General features: G+C 31.9%; 1 protein-coding gene and 1 long non-coding RNA gene across 2 annotated transcripts; both read right to left on the bottom strand.

The window, feature by feature from the left end:
- Positions 1–4,670: 4,670 nt before the first annotated feature.
- On the bottom strand, positions 4,671–9,194 carry LOC132271316 (uncharacterized). The gene is made up of 4 exons (XR_009469704.1): positions 9,112–9,194; positions 8,799–8,873; positions 8,480–8,550; positions 4,671–4,899 (listed from the first exon to the last, which is right to left on the bottom strand). It is a non-coding gene; the product is annotated as an uncharacterized LOC132271316 (long non-coding RNA).
- Positions 9,195–10,266: 1,072 nt separating this feature from the next.
- LOC132271314 (membrane-associated protein VIPP1, chloroplastic-like) lies at positions 10,267–16,081 on the bottom strand. The gene is made up of 5 exons (XM_059772659.1): positions 15,727–16,081; positions 10,965–11,083; positions 10,756–10,866; positions 10,462–10,526; positions 10,267–10,378 (listed from the first exon to the last, which is right to left on the bottom strand). Exons 1-5 carry the CDS (start codon positions 15,857–15,859, stop codon positions 10,282–10,284), a joined length of 525 nt encoding a protein of 174 aa, XP_059628642.1. The 5' UTR covers positions 15,860–16,081; the 3' UTR covers positions 10,267–10,281.
- Positions 16,082–19,471: the final 3,390 nt, after the last annotated feature.

Here is a 19,471-nt window from a genome sequence, read left to right as displayed (position 1 = left end):
TCAATCTGTATTTTGTGTTATTTATATATTTGTTTTTGAGGATACAATGTTTGAATTTTTTTTTCTATTCTGTTTCTTAATTATATGAAGTTTGTTGACCATAATTCAAAATTATTCATCATGGTGTTTTCATTCTTTAGTTGTGCTAATATGCCTCTGAATGTTTATTTGGGTATAACCCAAGTCAATGATTTGGGTCTTTTGTGTTTCTAATCTTACAACCTCAGCAATCTCTCTCTCTCTCTCTCCTCCTCCTTGTTTGTGGGCTTGGAATTTTTATTCATTTTTTTCCCCCAAAACCAAAAATTTCATTTATACATCTTGGTTATTTTACTTTTTGCATTACTGAAGTCGTGCATTTAAGACTTAATAAATCTGATTTCTAAGTAGATATAAAATACCAATTATTTATTCAATATAGATTTTTATTTAAGTGCAATGCACGTGATCATTTTCTAGTATATACTATATACATATATAATTTCACAATTCAGACTTCTCAAAATTCAATAAAAAGTCATAAATATTGAGAAATTTGGAATTTCAAAATAAGCAGGAAAAAAGCAGGTCTCTTAAACCTTGGGGCAAGAAGATTATGTCCAATACACATCCAACAATATGTATAATATGACTGAATTTCAATAAAGACTCCAGGCCAAAATACACACACACACACTAAAAGAATGTAAGCAGAACACATGGCAAAAATCTGTTAAATGATTTGGTGATAACTGTATCAAGTTAACAAAGTAAGATCAAAGACAAACATTTCAGTAGCAAACAATATAAAGTCTAGAATGTGAAAAAATAAACCACTAGATTGCTTTTATAGTTCAAAACATAGACACACACACACACACACATCAGTCAACAACTAGTTTTTGGATAGAAACAACCTTCATCAACATCCCTCTATAAAATTCAATTTCATTTCCTAAACTCAAACATGCACATCGAATTATGTGTTGCAGGAAAACCAGTTTCTTGGAGTTTAAGGCCTACTTAGAGAATCAAAGACGTATTAAGAAGAACCAGTTTGTGGATCCTAGAATTCTTTCGCTTTCCTCCTTAGTTCATTCAGCTCAATCTCAATCTCGGTGTGAGTTTGTGATAGAAATGGCGGTCCTCCCTGACAAGATTGAAATCTCGGTGTCCCAAAATGTAGATGACGAGTTTGTGATAGAAATGGCGGTCCTCCCTGACGAGATTGAAATGGTGGTCCCCCCAGGAAATGGTGGGTCCCCACGAGGAAGCTCTCCTTTCTGTTTAATCAAAAAAAAGGAAAAATTATGCATCATATAAAATAGCTTAATAACTATAATTAAGTAACAAAATTGAAGTTTTTGGTAATTATAAAAGTGATTTTTAGTCATAGAAAGTGTAACGTGGGGCCATTCCATTGCTCAATAAAATGGTAAAAATAAAGGTCGCAAAATTAAAGTCTCAAAAAAACCATTTTGTACAAAGGTGGTATATTGTTTCCAAAGGTCCAAATCGCTAGACCCAAGGTTAGATATGTTTTTTTTTCCTCCCCCTCTCAGCACCCTGCATAAGTTGGGGATTACACCGGGTAATTCACTAGTTATAGAATTTGTTATTTATAAGGACTCATGGTGCTGCCTTTATGTTCTTTCCTTTTACTGCTTTTTTCTTATCCTTCCCTTTCTTTTTTAAGTAATATACACACATATCATAACCAACCTACACCTCCTCCTTTATGGGTGATGAAAAATATCACTCAAGCTAACAGCAGGTGGGATCCCCACACCCTAGTACCCCCTTCTTCTTAAGCTACATAATGAGGGTATCATAAATTTTTTTTCCTAGTTGATACTCATACACCCCCTCTAAGGAATTGTTTGCAACCAAGAAGAGTCAATCCCTAGACCTGATGCTTCTTGAGGCACCAGAGCCAAGTGACTTACTGTAACAAGAGTCATTTGTCCTACGTCGAATCTGGATAGAAAAGTGATTGTGTATAAATGGGTGGATATGCAGCACTACCCAATAACTTGAGTTTTTGGGTAAATGGGCAAGTACCCACCCGTTACAATTTGTATCAGAGCCAGACCCAGACCCAGTCCTTGATCTGATACCATGTCAAGCGCCTGACCTGAAAGGCGTCCGGATGAGCCACCTTGAGTGGGCAAGGTGGCCCAAGCCACAACAAGGGCGTTACGAGTTTGGGTGAGGGAGAATGTAACAAGGTCATTTGTCTTACATTGGATTCAGATGGGAAAGTGATTGGGTATAAATAGGTAAGCATGCAGCATCAGGGGCAGAGCCAGGATTTTGAGATTGGGGGAGGGAGGGGCAAAATTATAAACAACATTACCTAGTCAGAACTTTGAAAAAAATATATATATATATTACGTAGGCAAAAATATTTTACTATTTATTATATTCATACAAAAATATGTCTATTAAACTTTTTTTAATTTATTTAAATAAAAAAAACTAGTTATTTAAGGAAATTTTTTGTCAAACTTTCTGAACAAACACAAATAAGATTTATGCCAAAATTATAAAAAAAAATCAATTAAATAACTCTCTTTACTTACCAAAAGGAAAAAAAAAAAAAAAAAAAATAACTTTAAAAAAAGTGTAACAATTGAAAATTTAACAAAACAATAATAATGATAAATAAAAAAATAAATAAAAAACACAAACAAATTAATAAAAAAAAAAAATAGATTCTTAAATCATCAATTTTTGTTAATATTCAAAACTTCAAATGAAATTTTTGTTCTTGATTTTGTAAAAATTAATTTCTTATAGAATTCTTATAAAAGCATTTCAATAAAAATGAAGAAAAAAAAAAAAAAAAAAAAAAGTGACGGAAAGAATCATGTATGAGATGGAATTTTAGAATAATAAAGTTATGGAAAGAGGAATTTTAGAATAATAAGGTTATGGAAAGAATCGTGCTTGTAGTCACATTATGGAAAAAACGGTATTTGAGTTGAAATTTTAAGATAGCCACATTAAATTTTTATGTGAATTAATTTTTATCGGGATTCTATAGTCGTTAATTAAACCACTATATAAACTATCTTTTCTTAAATTCTAATTAAAGAAATAAATTTTTTTTCTTAGGGGGCCAAGTATAGATTTTATACTATATATACTATATTATTTTATTTTTACCTATACTAAAAAAAAATTTCAAAAAATTAGGGGGGGTCATGGCCCCCGCCGGCCCCCCCTTCCCTCCGCCCCTGTGCAGCACTACCCAATAGCTTGAGTTTTTGAATAAATGGGCAAGCGCTCACCCATTACACTTATCCACTTGAGCCAGCCCCATGCAGTTAAGATAAACAGATGAACTAACGACAATTAGCCGTTACTCGTTAGTGATCCTATCAACTTTGGGACATTGGCAGAGTAAATTGGGCATAGACATTACTTAAAGGTTTATTTGCATGAAGTGTTTTCTTGTATACAATTAGCCCCCAGGCCCCAATTCACAAAAAATGGAAAAAGAGAATTCATGTGGGATTAAGACCATGATGATGATGATGATTCTGATTATGATAGCACCAAACAATTGCTCCTCTATGTTGAAATGCAAGAACTGGGTACATTTTTTTAAAACTACTGCTCCAATGATAAATAAACACACCGATGTATGTTTCAATTTTGTCATAAAAATTCAAGAACATAAAAATAAAGCATTATTGCCCCACTAAAAACATGTTCAACAAAGGTTAAAAAAAGTACTTCATAATTACAATAAATACAAAAATCAAGCACTTCATAAGATAAAATTTATGTTTATAGTAGGAATTTTGGAGAATGCTATATATGATGTTTAAGGGTATTGATGAGTTGCGAGGTCTTTGGTATAAACCAATAACATGCGGAGAAATATATATATATATATATATATATAAATCTTCTTAAAATCCATTTCAAGTGGCACTCTGAAGAAAGCAGTTCTACCGTGGTGTTCAAATGTACTCTTTCAACTCCCAGGACGTAGCACTACACACTCACCGAGATTATAAAAAATAAAAGAACAGATACATTAATGATTCAAAATTTCAAACTATAATGAGTTTATATGCTAGCTCTCCACAGCAGCACTCATAGCCAATAAAAGATAAGTAGAAACTACCTTTGCGCGCCTGGATAGTTTCTTCAAATTTGCAAGATCATCATCAACTGAAGAGCTCTCTAACTCTGCAAACTGTAAAAGGTACAAAGCAATTGAAATTGTAATTTTTTTATAGATGGAGTAAAATTCCGCTTGAATTTTTTTTTTGTTAACAATGCCTATCAAATTCTGAAGTCAAGATATAAAATTCTGGATACCACTAAATGAATAGATGTGGCATCCTAAATTCATATATTATTCCTCTTTTGGCTACATTTATTAGCAACAGAACACAAGCAATATTTTGATTATGACAGTGACGAGGTGATAAAAACATGTAATAACAAACTATATGCTTTGACACCTTCTCTTCTCATTTTCATGTCTCCAAAACAACATCTATCCAATTTAATAAGAGAACGTATTCAGCAATAACGACCACAAAGTATTTTTTAACTTCTTTTCCATTTATAGAGATACCAAAATTGGACATACAACCGAGCATTGAACCAATACAAGCAGTCCTAATGTTGCAAACTAGATAATCTTGGAATAAAATAAAGCAACAAAGTTCACGCATCAAAAAGAGAAATTTTAGCAACTTACTTCCACTTGTTCATCTATTTTCACAAGGAACCTGACCCCTTCTATAAAAGTCGATTTGCATGCTGATTCTTAAACATTAGTGAGAAAACACAAAATATGAATATGATGAACCGAAGAAGTGAAAAATGCTACCCTTCCTTCAAGATTGTCAGTTGTTAGCTGATTAAGTGCCTCGGCTTGCGACTCCATGGCCAAAACTACAAGGAAATGAAAATCAAAATTTGTGTAAGCCACTACCACCATGATCAATGATGCAGGAAAATATAGGTGAATTGTTATCAAGAATGGGCCAATAGGAGTTGGCAAGGGAGGCTAAATAGTGTCCCCAACATAGTATACAACTTGAAGTATATCTAAAGGTGTCTTTGTCAAACCCAACTATTTTGCTAGGTTAAAGAGTTCAGAATAAGAAAATGTTAACAATTGTTCATCTGTCAGCAGCTGTTTCGTAAAATATTTTATATGAAAAATTAGCATACATTCATTAGTAGGAATTTTTTCTTTGATTAGCACGAAGGATAATTTAGTATTAGTAAAGTACATGATCAACATGACATGTTTCGATTGGTAAGCATAAAAATATTTATTAGAGTCCATCAGCTTGGCATTTGTTGGAAATTTCAGTACAGTCAGTCTCAGCTGCCTATGGAACAGGTTTGCACCAACAGGCCAGTGGCCTAGCGGTACTAGGCTCCTACTTTCCAAAGGAAAGTTAGGGGTTCGAGCTTCCGTGGAGGCATGTGTGTGTGTACCAACTAAGAAGAAAAAAAACAGGTTTGCCCTAAACCCCGGATGCAGAATATATTAAGTCTATTCAGGCTTCCTACCTTGCTATTTTCCTGTGACATGTAGGATTTAAATGGCTGGAGCAGGGCATCCTGGAAGGACCTAATTTCTTTTCCAAAGATAAATTCAGTATTACATTTTGCTGCCCTGTGACTTTATTATTCAAGGGGAGAGATCACATTTTGAATGCATGAGCTCTTCTACTTCTTTTTTTTACAGGAAACTCATGAAAGAGCTGTGTGAAGGAACCAAAAACTATGGTAGGGTGAAAAACTTCACTACCTCAGATTTCAAGCATGTCATTCTCTTTCAAATCTCTCCTACATTTACGTGTCAGCCTACATTTTGAGCAGTCCAAATCCCATTAGCCAGTTTGATCCCTGTTAATAGATGGCGTTGAGAGAGGGACTGATGATAAACCTAAGCTAGACATTATTTGAGTAAAGTGACTACCATTGGAATTGATCCCGTGTTCTCAAGCTTGGAAGCTGAGTATATATTAAATTGAATATTTCCATCGAGTTCTCTTATTTTCAAAATCAGTTTTTTTCAAACATGTTTCTTCTTAAAAGTATACAGATGTTTTCAAAATCCTATAATAGCGGTAAACGCAGTGATTTAGATGTAGTTCTAATAGCATATATATGACTTTGAAGACATTAGTACGTACATGGCCCTAACAATCATCATTGAATTTACTACCCGACATTTGGTCTTCCATAGCATGTGATGCAACACCAACAACAACAACCGCCACCGAGCCTTTTTTCCAATTACTTGGGATCGGCTACATGAATCCTATGTTTCCATTCCACTTTATTTAAGGCAGTAGAAATACAATATAGAAGAAAGATACGAGAAATATGTAAAAGGTTTGAATGAGATAATCACTCATTCACAGCTCTAGTATTTATAGATAAAAAGAGCACAGGCTTGTATTACAAGAAAGGAAATTAAATCAAATCTAAATCAAATCACAGCATATTCTATGGCATATTCTATAACATAATCAAATCTCTGCTAATACGGTAAGTCATTCCATAAATCGTGGCTATCATATCTGTTAACACTCTCCCCCAAGTTGGTGCGTGGATATCTGAAACGCCCAACTTGAACAATGCGTTCTCAAACACAATCTTGCTGACACCTTTTGTAAGAATGTCTGCAAGCTGCTGAGAGCTTGTGACAAATGGAGTGAAAATCTGACTAGAGATGATTTTCTCTCAGATAAAGTGTCAATCAACAAATCAAAAATGTCTCCTCAGACCATAAACAATTAACAATGTCTCCTCAGACCGTAAACAACCAATCATGTCTCCTCAGACCGTAAACAACCAACAATGTCTCCTCAGACCATTTCCCTTCATACACATGTTTAAAACATGTAGATGGAAGAATCAACAATGTCTCCTCAGACCATTCCCCTTCATACATATTTTTAAACAATGTAAATGAAAGAATCAACAACGTCTCCTCAAACTATAAAAAGAAACAACTATGTCTCCTCAGACCATTTCTGGATGGGTGGTGCCAAACTCGCAACACTCTCATTGAGATCGGACGACCCTGTTTACCCGACACCTCTCGGATGAGCGATGTCACCTTAGACCATTTCCGAATGGGTAGTGCCGAACTTGCAATGCCTTCATTGCAGTCGAACCACCTTGGCTCTGATACCAAGTAGAACTACAATATAAAAGAAAGATAAGAGAAATATGTAAAAGGTTTGAATGAGATAATCACTCATTCACAACTCTAGTATTTATCGATAAAAAGAGCACATGCTCATATTACAAGAAAGGAAATTAAATCAAATCACAGCATATTATATAGCATATTATATAGCATATTATATGACATATTCTATAGCATAATCAAATCTCTACTAATACGGTAAGTCATTCCATAAATCGTGGCTATCATATCTGCTAACAAAGGTCATAGCTTTAGTCAATTCAATTGGTATCATATCCATCTTTACTAACTCTGCCCATAGTAATTTTGGTCTTCCTCTTTCCCAGTATTACCGTTAATGTAGACTATGTCGCTTTTCCTAACTGGTGCACTTAAAGGTCTTCTTTGCACATGTCCAAACCATTTTAACCAATTTTCTCTCATTGTATCTCCTATTTGTGCTACCCCAAACATCTCTCAAATGTGATAATTTCTATTTCTATCATTTCTAGTCTTATCACACATCCATCTCAACATTCGCATAAATGCCACTCACTTTATGCATATGTTGTTTCCTAACAGCCCACCATTATGTGCCATAAAGTATGGCTGGTCAAATAGTTGATTGATACAACTTCCTTTCAATCGTACGGGGATATGCCTATCACACAATATACTAGATGCACTCTTCCATTTAACCCATTCTGTCTTGATTTTATGATTAAGGTCATCTCCAATTTCTACTTCATTATGAATAATTGAGCCTAAATAGCGAAAATGTTCACTTTTATGTACCTCTTGATTCTCAATCCTCACTACATCCTCATTTGTATTTCAAAAATTTACTAAAGTTACACTCCACATATTCAGGTAATTTTTTCCCTACTTATCTTAAACCCTCTTTTAGTTCTAAAGCTTCTCTCCAAACCTCCAATTTGGCATTAACTCCTTCTCTAGTCTCATCAACTAAAACAATATCACCGGCAATAACATATACCATGGAATCTCATCTTGTATGTGTCTTGTCAGTTTATCCATAACCAAGGCAAAATGGTATGGGCTTAATGTAAGTCGAAATTCACTTGTTTATCCTTAACCAAGGAAAAAAAAAAAAGGTGCATTAGGCCTAGCGAAAAATCTTTTTCCTCCATCTTTTCAAAAGCAGAAAGAGCACTGTTTGTAAACACATTCCCCAACATCTCGGTCAACTTGAATGCAGTCCTAAAGAAAAATTAGCATTAAGTAATGATTACAATGAAATAAACTATTATGCAAGCAGGATAACTGAAAGTAAATAATTGAAGACTAAGCACCAACTTTGCAGACTGTGCACGTGCTTTCAAAGTATCTGTCTTTGACCTTGCCTCCAGTATCTTACTTTCCAAATGCTGTCAAAAGAAAAATAGAATAGTCAAACACCAAGTGTGCTAGGCTTTCGTTGGTCATCCATCATTAATGTTAAGAAAAATATTTGGTAAGCAAAAAAGCACATGAAATTTCATCTAATGATTGTACTAATGGAGACTCCAAGTGACCAAAATCAAACACTAACCATCCAGAAAACTTTAAACATTAATGGACGGTGCATAATCATTAGGGTAGTTGTGTAATGTGGTGACAGGGAATAGAAACCCACCCGTGTATTGGAGACAAGACTATTAACAATACCCTTCTGCTGAACGAGTTGAGCCTTCAAAGCATTTGCATTATCCTGTAAAATAGTACAAATTAAGTAAAGCAGGTTAAGAGAAAACTCAGCCTGATACCAGTGTCTCTGTACTATTTCATTTCATTACCTTATCCCATTAAGAACAATCTAGTATGATATTAATCCACAGAACATCAAACACAAGCATCAAAATCTCATAATGGAAACCTGCAAGTTCAATACCGCTTCCAATATATATATATATATAATATTATATATGAGGGAACCCAAAAATACTAACCAAAGTTGGACCCAAATGGGTATATCAAAAGGCCATGAATTGGATGTCAGAGGAGATCAGTTTGTGTCAGCAGTTTTTGTTCTTGAGCATCTTCACAGTTTTCATTAACATAATATGCATTAGAATGTACACACCTAAGAAGCAATTACAATGTGACACATATAGCACAATAGAATTCCTTCCATAAATCAGACACAACTGGTAAAACTAAAAATTGACACCCTGAAGGGTCAGTTTCATTAACAAATTTCTGTTTAGGAACACAACGTTTCACAGCAATACAGCATGGTAAGAACCTATTTCTCCCTTAGTTTGCCTCTTTATAAGAAGAAACATTAAAGATTTAAGGATAGTATAACTGCATTTAAATTACAAGGCACTAAGTAATTTGTTTTCAATTAATTCCAAAATAACAAATTTCTAAATCTATATGAACAACTACATTTAATAATGTGTTTCTAATCATCTCATGTAGAAGAAAACCAGTCTCACATTTAAAGGTATCCTAACTTGTGTCAACCATATGATCTATAATTTACCCAAATATATATATATATATATATATATATATATGATCTTATATAAGACTACCACTATTATACTAATTTTAGGAAAGGTGGTATACCACATTCCTGATCTCATTCCATGATCTATATAAGACTACCACTATTAAAAATCTCACACAGAAGCACGTTTAGAAATTGTTCTCAACTTCTATCTACATATTTTGATCCCACTAATTGAAAATGCTAAGCATGGGATCCATGAAAATTCCTGGGAAAAAAAAAAAAAAAAAAAAAAACAATCATCAACCGCTGGAATTGAAATAATAAAATTATAAAAAAATCTGGCCGAGGCAAGGTTCTTGTTACTACATCATTATCGACATAACAACACTTTTTATCATTTAGCCTCAACAAACTGCGAAATAATATATAACATTCAACACATACTAAAGTTAGTCATTATGGACCATAGAAAAAATAAAAACATGTTTTTTTAGCGTTGTCAGTTTCATAAACTTAGTCGCCTGAAGAAGAATTAGAAAAATAGGAGAATCTATAACAAATAGGATGGTGTATCATGTGAACTTGCCAAATATTTTAACATATTTAAGATCCACAACTTCATATAAATTCTCTTGCAAGCTTGATGAACCTTTATACATACTTACCACAAAACATTTACAAAAGATTTACGCCGTTTAAGTGCTTCACAGGCAAGATCCTCCTCCCCCTTCCCAAGGGCAAGTTGTGCTTTTCGGTACCTGTCATAATCTAAATAATGGGTTCAACAGCTCCAGGGAGCAATTTTTTTAATGCAATAATAAAATGTTCCTTAGAATATTACCAATCTTCAGAAGCTTGCTGTGCAGCTTTATATTTGTTTTCCAACTGCTTTTGTGATGCGAGAACCTTCAGAAAAAGGGATAGATGTAAAAAGGAAGGGAAAAAAAAAAAAAAAAAAACACTTCCATCTCCTCCATCTTTTTATCTCTTCATGCAGCAACAGTTTCAACATTTTTATTTTCTAATTTGCCATGGACAGAGTAGTAATAACACCTAATAAATAGGAGAACAAACATATAGAGACTTGTTTGTATCTAGAGGAGGAAAAAATATATCAGATGAAAATTTGGCATACTCTTGCTGTAGCTTGACGCATCTTTGTTAAATCATCATTCATTTCCAGCACGGACTGTTCTAAGATCTTCTCTGGATCTTTAAATGAGATTATAATTGCATTTGCATATGACTAGCTTATGAGAGGAAAAATAAGAGACAAAACCATGTCAGAGAAATTGAATCTGTAAGTGCCACACTGAAAATAAAAACATCTAACATTCAGATAACCTTGATAATTCTAGAAAATCGATCAAATTGGTTCATCCGAGTACCAAGAGCACCCCAACCATGATAATTGCATTTGGTTCTATTGAAATGAGCTAATTGAATTCCTGCGACTTTTTGAACTGCCATTGCAAGAAAAATGAATGAATTCTAAAAGAAGTCATTGAAGCATAAAATTAAGAGAGAGAAATCTTTTGATTCAGGAATTAGATATCATTGTAACAAAGCATAAAATGAAAACAGCAATAAAGAAGATATACAGATTTCCAAGTTGTTCCCTATCTTACAACATTATGATCCTGATAACTGAATAACTGTAATACCCTGATAATTTTAAAAGATTTATTAATTAGGATTAATTATTTTATTTTATTTTTTAATGATTTATTTTATTTTATTGAGTGCTAGATTAATTATCTTATTTTAATTAAGTTATATTTCGTGATTATGTATGATGATTGATGGTTTGTGTGGTTGATTATTGATTGAATTATTGGTGTGTTGATTTTATTGGTATTATATGACTTAGTTGTAAATTCTTGTTTGTTTATGTGCTTCATGTAATTAGTTATTTTAATTTCTGTATTTAATTAATTATCTTATTTATTTAAATTAATTGGATTGGGCTTAAGGAAAGTTGGACCAAAAGATGTGGTCTTGGGCTTGTATGAAACCTTATTGGGTTAATTAATGAAGGTCCGTGGTTATTTAATTATTTAAATGATCACTATTGTATCAATTATATATATATATATATATATATATATATATATATATATATATAATTAATTAATAATTGTTATGGAAAGATATATATATAGATATATATTTATTGATATTTATAAGTATATATGATTTAATTAACTAATGAGTTAATTATGGAAGGAATATATATTTATATATATATATATGTTTATGGATATAAATTATTTAAAGATTATTATTTTAATTCATTATACTAGTTGGAATAGGATTTGGAATTTAAAGTGTATAAAAATACACATAAGGCTTTAGGGTTAAAGGTTTTACACGTTAGAAAAATAAAACAGACAGAGAGAGAGGAAGAAGAAGGGCTGACAGGGAGGAGGTCGGATCTGAAAAGGAGGACGTCGGAATTGGAAGAGATAATTAAAGCTTAAAGCGTCGGTTTCGTTTCGAAACCTTCAGGCCAGTTTTCTCTAACTTTCCTCTTAGAACTCATAAGGATTTCACCTTGAGTATCAAGGCTTTAATTAAATTTATTTGTTTAAAAATTATGGTTAGATCAGAATAATTAAAAAGTATAAACTATTATATTTGATTTTTAGATTATTGGATTTTAATTGATATATATAGGTGTTATGTAAATTTTAAAATCAATCTATAGGTGGATTTGTGACCCAAGAGAGTTAATTATGGTTTCTTTATTTTCTAGAATTGTTCTGTAATTTTCTGGAATTTTTCTGATATTTTTAGGAATTTATTAGGATTTATTTTCCTATTATTTGTTAGGAAAATAATTATATATATATATATATATATATATATATATATATACTAGGTAACTGGCGCATGTGGAGCGGCGGCACAATAAAGAATTGATCCAGTGCGGCGCGGTGTAGGATAATAGGGTGTATACGCCAATTAGGGCCATTTGATTAATTAAACTTATGTGAATTGATATGGTGCATCGCGGCGCATAAAACTTTGGTGCGCATGTGTATCTGGACCATAGAAGTGGTCTGGTCAACTATGGGATTATTTGGTGTATTGCAGACCATGAGAAGATGGTGCACTCGCTGATCTGGACCTCAGATCTATTATAGTTAATAGAAAATAATCTAGTGTGAGCGTGTTCATTTGCGCACTCATTTATGACCATTGGATGCGGCATAAAGGAAGTGATGGATTCAGTGTGGTGAGCTCACGGTAGCTGAAAGAGCTTAGCCAATACTAGCACACAAGGAGGCTTGAATCCAGCGCGTGCAAGTACATAGTAAGCACGTGGGCGTGCGTGGGAAACTATGTTGGCCTAATTCGACACTAGAAATTAAAACGGTCATAACTTAGTCATTTTAAATCGAAATTGGGTCATTCTTGAGCTCAAATTCAAGGATTTTTCGTCTTCTTTCCAATGGTACCAATTTCATTATCAGATTCCCATCCTACTAGGAGATATTTATGTTTTAGTGAGAAAGCGTCGGAAAACTATTTAAACCAATATGGAGTATTTAAAGGAAACTATTTCTGACATATTTAGTTGCACTAATTTGTGTAAATATAATAAATTAATAATTTTTTATGGAAGGAAGTGTGTATATATATATATATATATATATATATATATATATATATATAATTATTTATATATGTGTATATATAGTTTAATTTGTCTATGAGTTGTATGGAAGGATGAACATATATATATATATATATGTATGTATATTGATTTTAAATAATCAAGGATTATTAAAGAAGGTGTTAAACACATATATACATTAAATAACATATGTGTAGGTATATATATATATATAAATCATTTAAGATGATTAATATTATCATTCTTATTTGGCATATCTTAATAGGCTGGTTGTTAAATTAATGATATGCGTATAATATGCATGTGATGGCTATGTATGATTTAGCGTATTGTTAATTTTAAAGTTAATTCATGGTTAAAGTGTGGGCATGGATGAATTGTCAAATGATTAAATATATTACCTAAATATTTGTATGAATAGAATACATATATGGAAAACATGGATGAATTGCTAATTAAATGTATGAATAAATATACCTGTGGAGGCATGGTTGAATTGCCAATGTATAAATATACATACACGGAGGCATGGTTGAATTGCCAATGTATAAATAAATATACTTATGGAGGCATGGTTGAATTGCCAATATATAAATAAAAATATTTACAATGGCATGGTTGATTTGCCAAAGCATAATTACGTTGTTATGTGTTAGATGATTAAAATATCATCTATGGTTGTTGTATGTATGGATTGGATTAGGGTTAGATATTCTTAAATGAGAATAGTTTAGTACTTACTGGTTAGTGTATTATTTTACATTAATAAAATAATATTGGGGAAGACGTGGATGATTTGTCAAAACTTGGATTTTGGATATGTGATTTAAACAATTAAAATCATTATCGGGTTGGGATTAAATAGAGTATTTCTTTTATTATAATTTGTTGTTTAAATGATTAAACAACTGACTAGGATGGGATTAAGGTCAAAGGAGTTTTTATAAAATGAAATGGTAGATTGGTCTAGGTATGAATATTATTTTAATAATTATTTAATAGGTATGGAAATTTAATAAACTTATTAATGGATGTGATTAGTATAGTATATATAATTATATATAGACATGTATATCGTGCTTTATTAAAGTTAAAACTTTATTAGGTTTGGTTTTGATCAGAGATGATCTGCTTATTGGTTTTCAGAGGCCTGGTAGAGTGAACTTGCTCGTAGGGTTTAACCCACGATTTATTTTTCAGGTTATTAGAGGTTCCAGTCTCGAGGTTGAGGATCCGCAGCTGGGAGACTGTCATTCGTCTATTTATCTTGTGTACTTTTAAATAGTATTGGATTATTGGATAATGTTTTAAGGGGTCCTTAGTTATGGGATTTCCGAATTGTAATTGTTAGAGAATCATTAAGTAATATTTATTTATTAGTTTTCTTCAGCGGTTTATTTATTCTTTATTATTCATCTTTGTATTCTGTGCTTGTTAAATACTTAAATTGTTTTGATATCCTCTTGATTTTGTGCGCGGACTTGATCAATCCGTGTTCCGAAATCAGGGGTATCACAATAACTAACATGCATACTGAGGATAACCGTGATTCAACCTCCTTCTCTGTTCATATAACGGTTTCTCATGTGATTCTGAGGGTCAAAATGATGGTCATGTTAAAAATCATTGAGCAACAACTCCTCCAAGTTAATGAAAAACCAAAAAACCCATCAGTTAGTGAATGATTTTTTGTTTGTTAAAAGGAAAATACCATATCCCATATGGCAATACCAATCAACCAAAGCATCATCAATGTAATACACATAATTGGCAAAGTATCTTTCAAAGGTTTTACGAGATGGTGCGAAAGTAAACCAATCAGATATTTAGCAGCTAGAATTTGAAGGACACCATTGATCCAGAGCAGAAAAAGCGAACTCGGACAAAATTACAGTAACCTTGCAAAAAACTAATGACATGTTATGCAGTTCCACTTAGTTAGTTTGACACTTAAGGTTCATCTAGGTTCTAACAATTAAATGCTTATAGCCAACCCCCACAACTTGTTGCGCGAGAAGATTTCTCCAACGGTGTGAAATCAATTTAAAGTAATTGATTTGTAGAACACTCGTCTTCAAAAAAAAATGAAGACTTTTATTTATCAATTGATATCTTATAATTTTTTTTTTATTTAATCTCCAAATCTTCTGTAGTATACACTATACAGCTAAATTGATGAACAAGCCAAAATCATTTCTACATAATAAGTCATTACAACCTAGACAGGGTACTCGGGACTCGGGGGAGGGGGACCTAACCTTTAAAAATATTACACACAAAGTGGTTACTTGCAAACTGAAACACTCATTTTCTATTTTTAAATTGAATTCACGATATAGATACAAAAATAATAACATATCACCGCTTATTGATCATCAAAAAATGAAAATTGTATGTAACCCAGAATGAAATACAGTGAGAATTGAAAAGGGTATGAGCACATATACACAAACTATGAATCCGTACCTCCATTACCAAAGAAACATGTTCTGAGAGGTTGTGCCCTGAGGATGACGAGCCTGTTAGAAGAGGGGACCTGTAATGGAGCAGAGGGTGTTGAAGCCATGCCTAACCCTGTAATTGGTGCTTTCAGTGCCATCTTCTTCTCTGATAGTGAACCAAGTTAACCAACGCCTGCTCTCCCAAACTACGCGCGAAACGAAAATTATTCAAGGGGTATCAAAACCTAGAGAGAGAAACAAATATTTATATAAAATGTCTCTTGTTTCTGTTTTTTTCACCCTCTTGTTTCATTTATGTTTGTAACTAATGATTTTTATTTTTATTTATTTTTTTTTTTAGACTTGCGGCCAAGTAAAAGGAGTTAATGCATTATTTTTAAAAAAATAATCGTTCTCCTTTTTAATTTTAAATATATATTATTAAATTTTAATTTTAAAAAAAATTTAAAAGAGTTATTATGAAGTAATAATTTTGTTTTGTTTTAAATTTTAAAAATATATAATTAATACGAAACATCCCTACAACGGAAAAATAATTTACTAAGATAGGAGTATAAGATTTTCAAACAAATGCATTGTTTTTTATGGGACTCAAATATCTGGAGTCCAACAACAACTTAATCTTCTCTTTATATATATATATATATATATTCCAAGTCTCTTTTCTCTTTTCCTGTTTCTTTATCTCTTTTTTCTTTGTCTGCTCTTGGAGACAGAATTCCAAGTGAGGGGACACGCTACCCACAAAAAAAAAAAAACAATATGGAGTGTATATATATATTATATATAATATAACAACTATAAAATTAAATAGACAAAGAATAAAAAATTATTTAAATATGCACGTTAAAAAAAAAAAAAAAAAAAAAAAAAATTTAAGAGTAGAAGTAGAAAAATAAAAATGAGAGAATTTTAAAATGAAAAAGTTAAAAAGTTTCAATAGAAAATTTTGACTTTTTTTATTAAAGAATTTAAATAGTAGAAGAGAAAATAAAGATATAATTTTAGAAACTACCAAATTGAAACACTACATAATTTTTTCTTCTTTTGGTGGGGGTGGTTTGTTAGTCCCTTGACGGTTGTTGTGGCCACAAAGACAGACCAATAACATTTTTTTTCTTCTTTTTATCAGACCAATAACTTCACTATATTGCCAAAAGCAATTGCCAGTAGTGAAAAGCAGCCAAGCACAACAATTATTTTACTTTTTTATTATTATTATTTATTTTAAGGGTTGATTTGGATTTTTAAGTTTTCATTTAAAATTACAAGGAGAATTTTGATAACTAAATTGCTTTCTTTTCAGTTTCATGCCAACTAAACTACAACTTAATTTTATTTTATTTCACTTTATTTTTTTTCTGTTTTCACTTTTCACCATTAATTTCTTTCTAACTAAATAGACCTTTAGTAAAATTGTTACATTGTGACTCGAAGTTCGCATGCGGGTAAGAGAAACAATCTTGGCAGGAATAACCCTTATTATAACAAGGAGGACAATAAATATGAAAACAAAAAAAAAAATTTAGGTTTGGTTTGGTTAGAATGATGGAAAGGAGAAGAAATGGAAAATTTTGAAACTTTTTAGTTTGAATAGCAAGAAATGAAAAAATTTGAGAATTAAAAAAAATAAATAAATAACTTTTCATAATCACGTCACTTTCCCACAAAATTTCCCTTAAAAACAAACACCAAAAAAAAAATTTAATAATTGCTTCCTTAAGAAAAATGTTTGAAATTTTAATTATACTAACCTTTTTACTTTCTAAAACAAAATGTATTTATGCATAACTTTTGATAAAAATAGTATCATAGTTTATATCTCTTAATTGTTCTACAAATATATGTATTATATTGCTTTTATATCTTAAAAAAAGAAAAAAAATATGTGCATAAATTTATTTGGACCAATTGTCATATTTACTAAAGATATGAACAATTTAAGTAAAACATAATATTTTCAATTAACTTTTATGCTATTCAAATAATGAAATGAAATTTTCCTCAATATTTTTTTAAAAACTTTTCATGATAACCAAATGAACCCTATATATATATTTTTATTTCCTTCACTTAACTTTCTTTCATTTTTACTTTTTAGTATTTATTTCTATCTAACCAAACAGCCCTTTAATTTATTTGACAAGGAAATATCAAGTTGATTTGGATGAATTAATTTAGGGTTTTCTCTTTTAAGTTTGATTTCAAAAATTACGGAAATGATTAGAGATCTTAGTACAATCATTGTAGATTGAATCTTGCTCCGTAATAGCTCATTCTCTCTGTCTTGTTTGCAATAAATTCCTTTGTTTCCTCGTGGAAGGCAAGCTTGAACAGCAGACTTAGAAATCTTTACGTATTCTTTCTTTAAGTATTCTTACTTTTTACTTGTATCAATTAGGTGGTCAATAGTATTTAACATATAAACTGCTACACGGCTCCTTTCTCTCGCCTCTCTCTAAACCCAGCGGCCCCTTTCGTTTTCTCCCTCTGTTTTGCTCCCCACCCTCTCCCATAGGGTGGGGGGTGCCGATCTTCGCCTCCCACCGCTTACTAAACTCAGAGTGTTGTATATAGTCATTCGGCACTATTTCGTTATGTTTTCCGACTAAATCTCCGATTTATGTCAAGTTTTTTTTGTCCCTGCCTCTGTGTGGATTTTGTGGTTCCCGCCTCTGTGTGGATTTTGTTGTCCCAGCCTCTTGTGCGGGATTTGGGAGGTTTTTTCCCTGTCGGCGGCACCTTATGGTTATGGATGCAACCTTGGAGCAATTGTCTTGACAATGGCCTGACCTGTGGGTCACTCCCGTTCCGCTGGTGTGTTGTTTTTCAGCAAATCTGGAACCTATTCTTCAATCTTATTCTCTTGTTTCATGATTTGTTTGTTTTTGTACGACCATTTATGATGCTCTTTGTAGATACCATATGACTGCTTTTCTTGTTGTCAGGGTAAAAATAATAATAATAATAATAAACTTGCTCCCTAATAATTTAAAATCTCTCTTTTCTTCTTCTTATAGTTTTCTATATTTGCTTATCCTTCCATCTAGGTGAAACCGCGACACATGCATAGCATGTACAATTCAAAAGGCCATTTCAAATAAATCTATATTTTAAAATGTATATAATTAAAAAAATACATTTTGTATGATTTTAAATAATTAAATTGGTTAAAACGCCTGAAAATGAAGTGTCAATAAATAATGAAAGTCTTTATTGAACTCGGTGCACTAATTGTGTAAAATACAATATGGGTGCGTTCCACAAACACTAATACTGAAATATTTAAGAACTAATTTTTTTTAATTAATAATTAAGAAATAAATATATTTAAAAGTTCTAAACGTAGCCTTCTTATTAATAAACAACGGGCAACATTCAAAATTTCAAATTACATAATTCAATCGAGTTATCAAACAAATTTTTTCATATTCCAACAATTTCAAGACTTCCAATTCCATGAAGCCAAACACAACCTGTGAGATTTTATTGTGTAGAATCTTTGATAGCAAATTAGCAATCTTTGACACAAAACCTTAGAGAAAAACTTTACAACATTCTATTTCCAGTTTTCCAATACATACGAGGCTCATCATTTTGATGTAAATTTAACGAGCTGATTCACAATGTCGTTATAAAACCATTTTCTCAACGAGATTTATGAAATTTCCTAAAATTCTGAAGATGACCTTCCAAATGGAATTTTTTCGGACTTTGGCTACCTTTAATGCAATATTCAGATGATGAGC

Source organism: Cornus florida, unplaced genomic scaffold (assembly GCF_030987335.1).
Source record: "Cornus florida cultivar Cherokee Brave unplaced genomic scaffold, ASM3098733v1 CherokeeBrave_3.0.0_Hap2_Chr08, whole genome shotgun sequence".
Taxonomy (NCBI): Eukaryota; Viridiplantae; Streptophyta; class Magnoliopsida; order Cornales; family Cornaceae; genus Cornus; species Cornus florida.
Note: the sequence above shows the minus strand (reverse complement) of the source record. Positions and strands in the feature narration are given on the sequence as shown.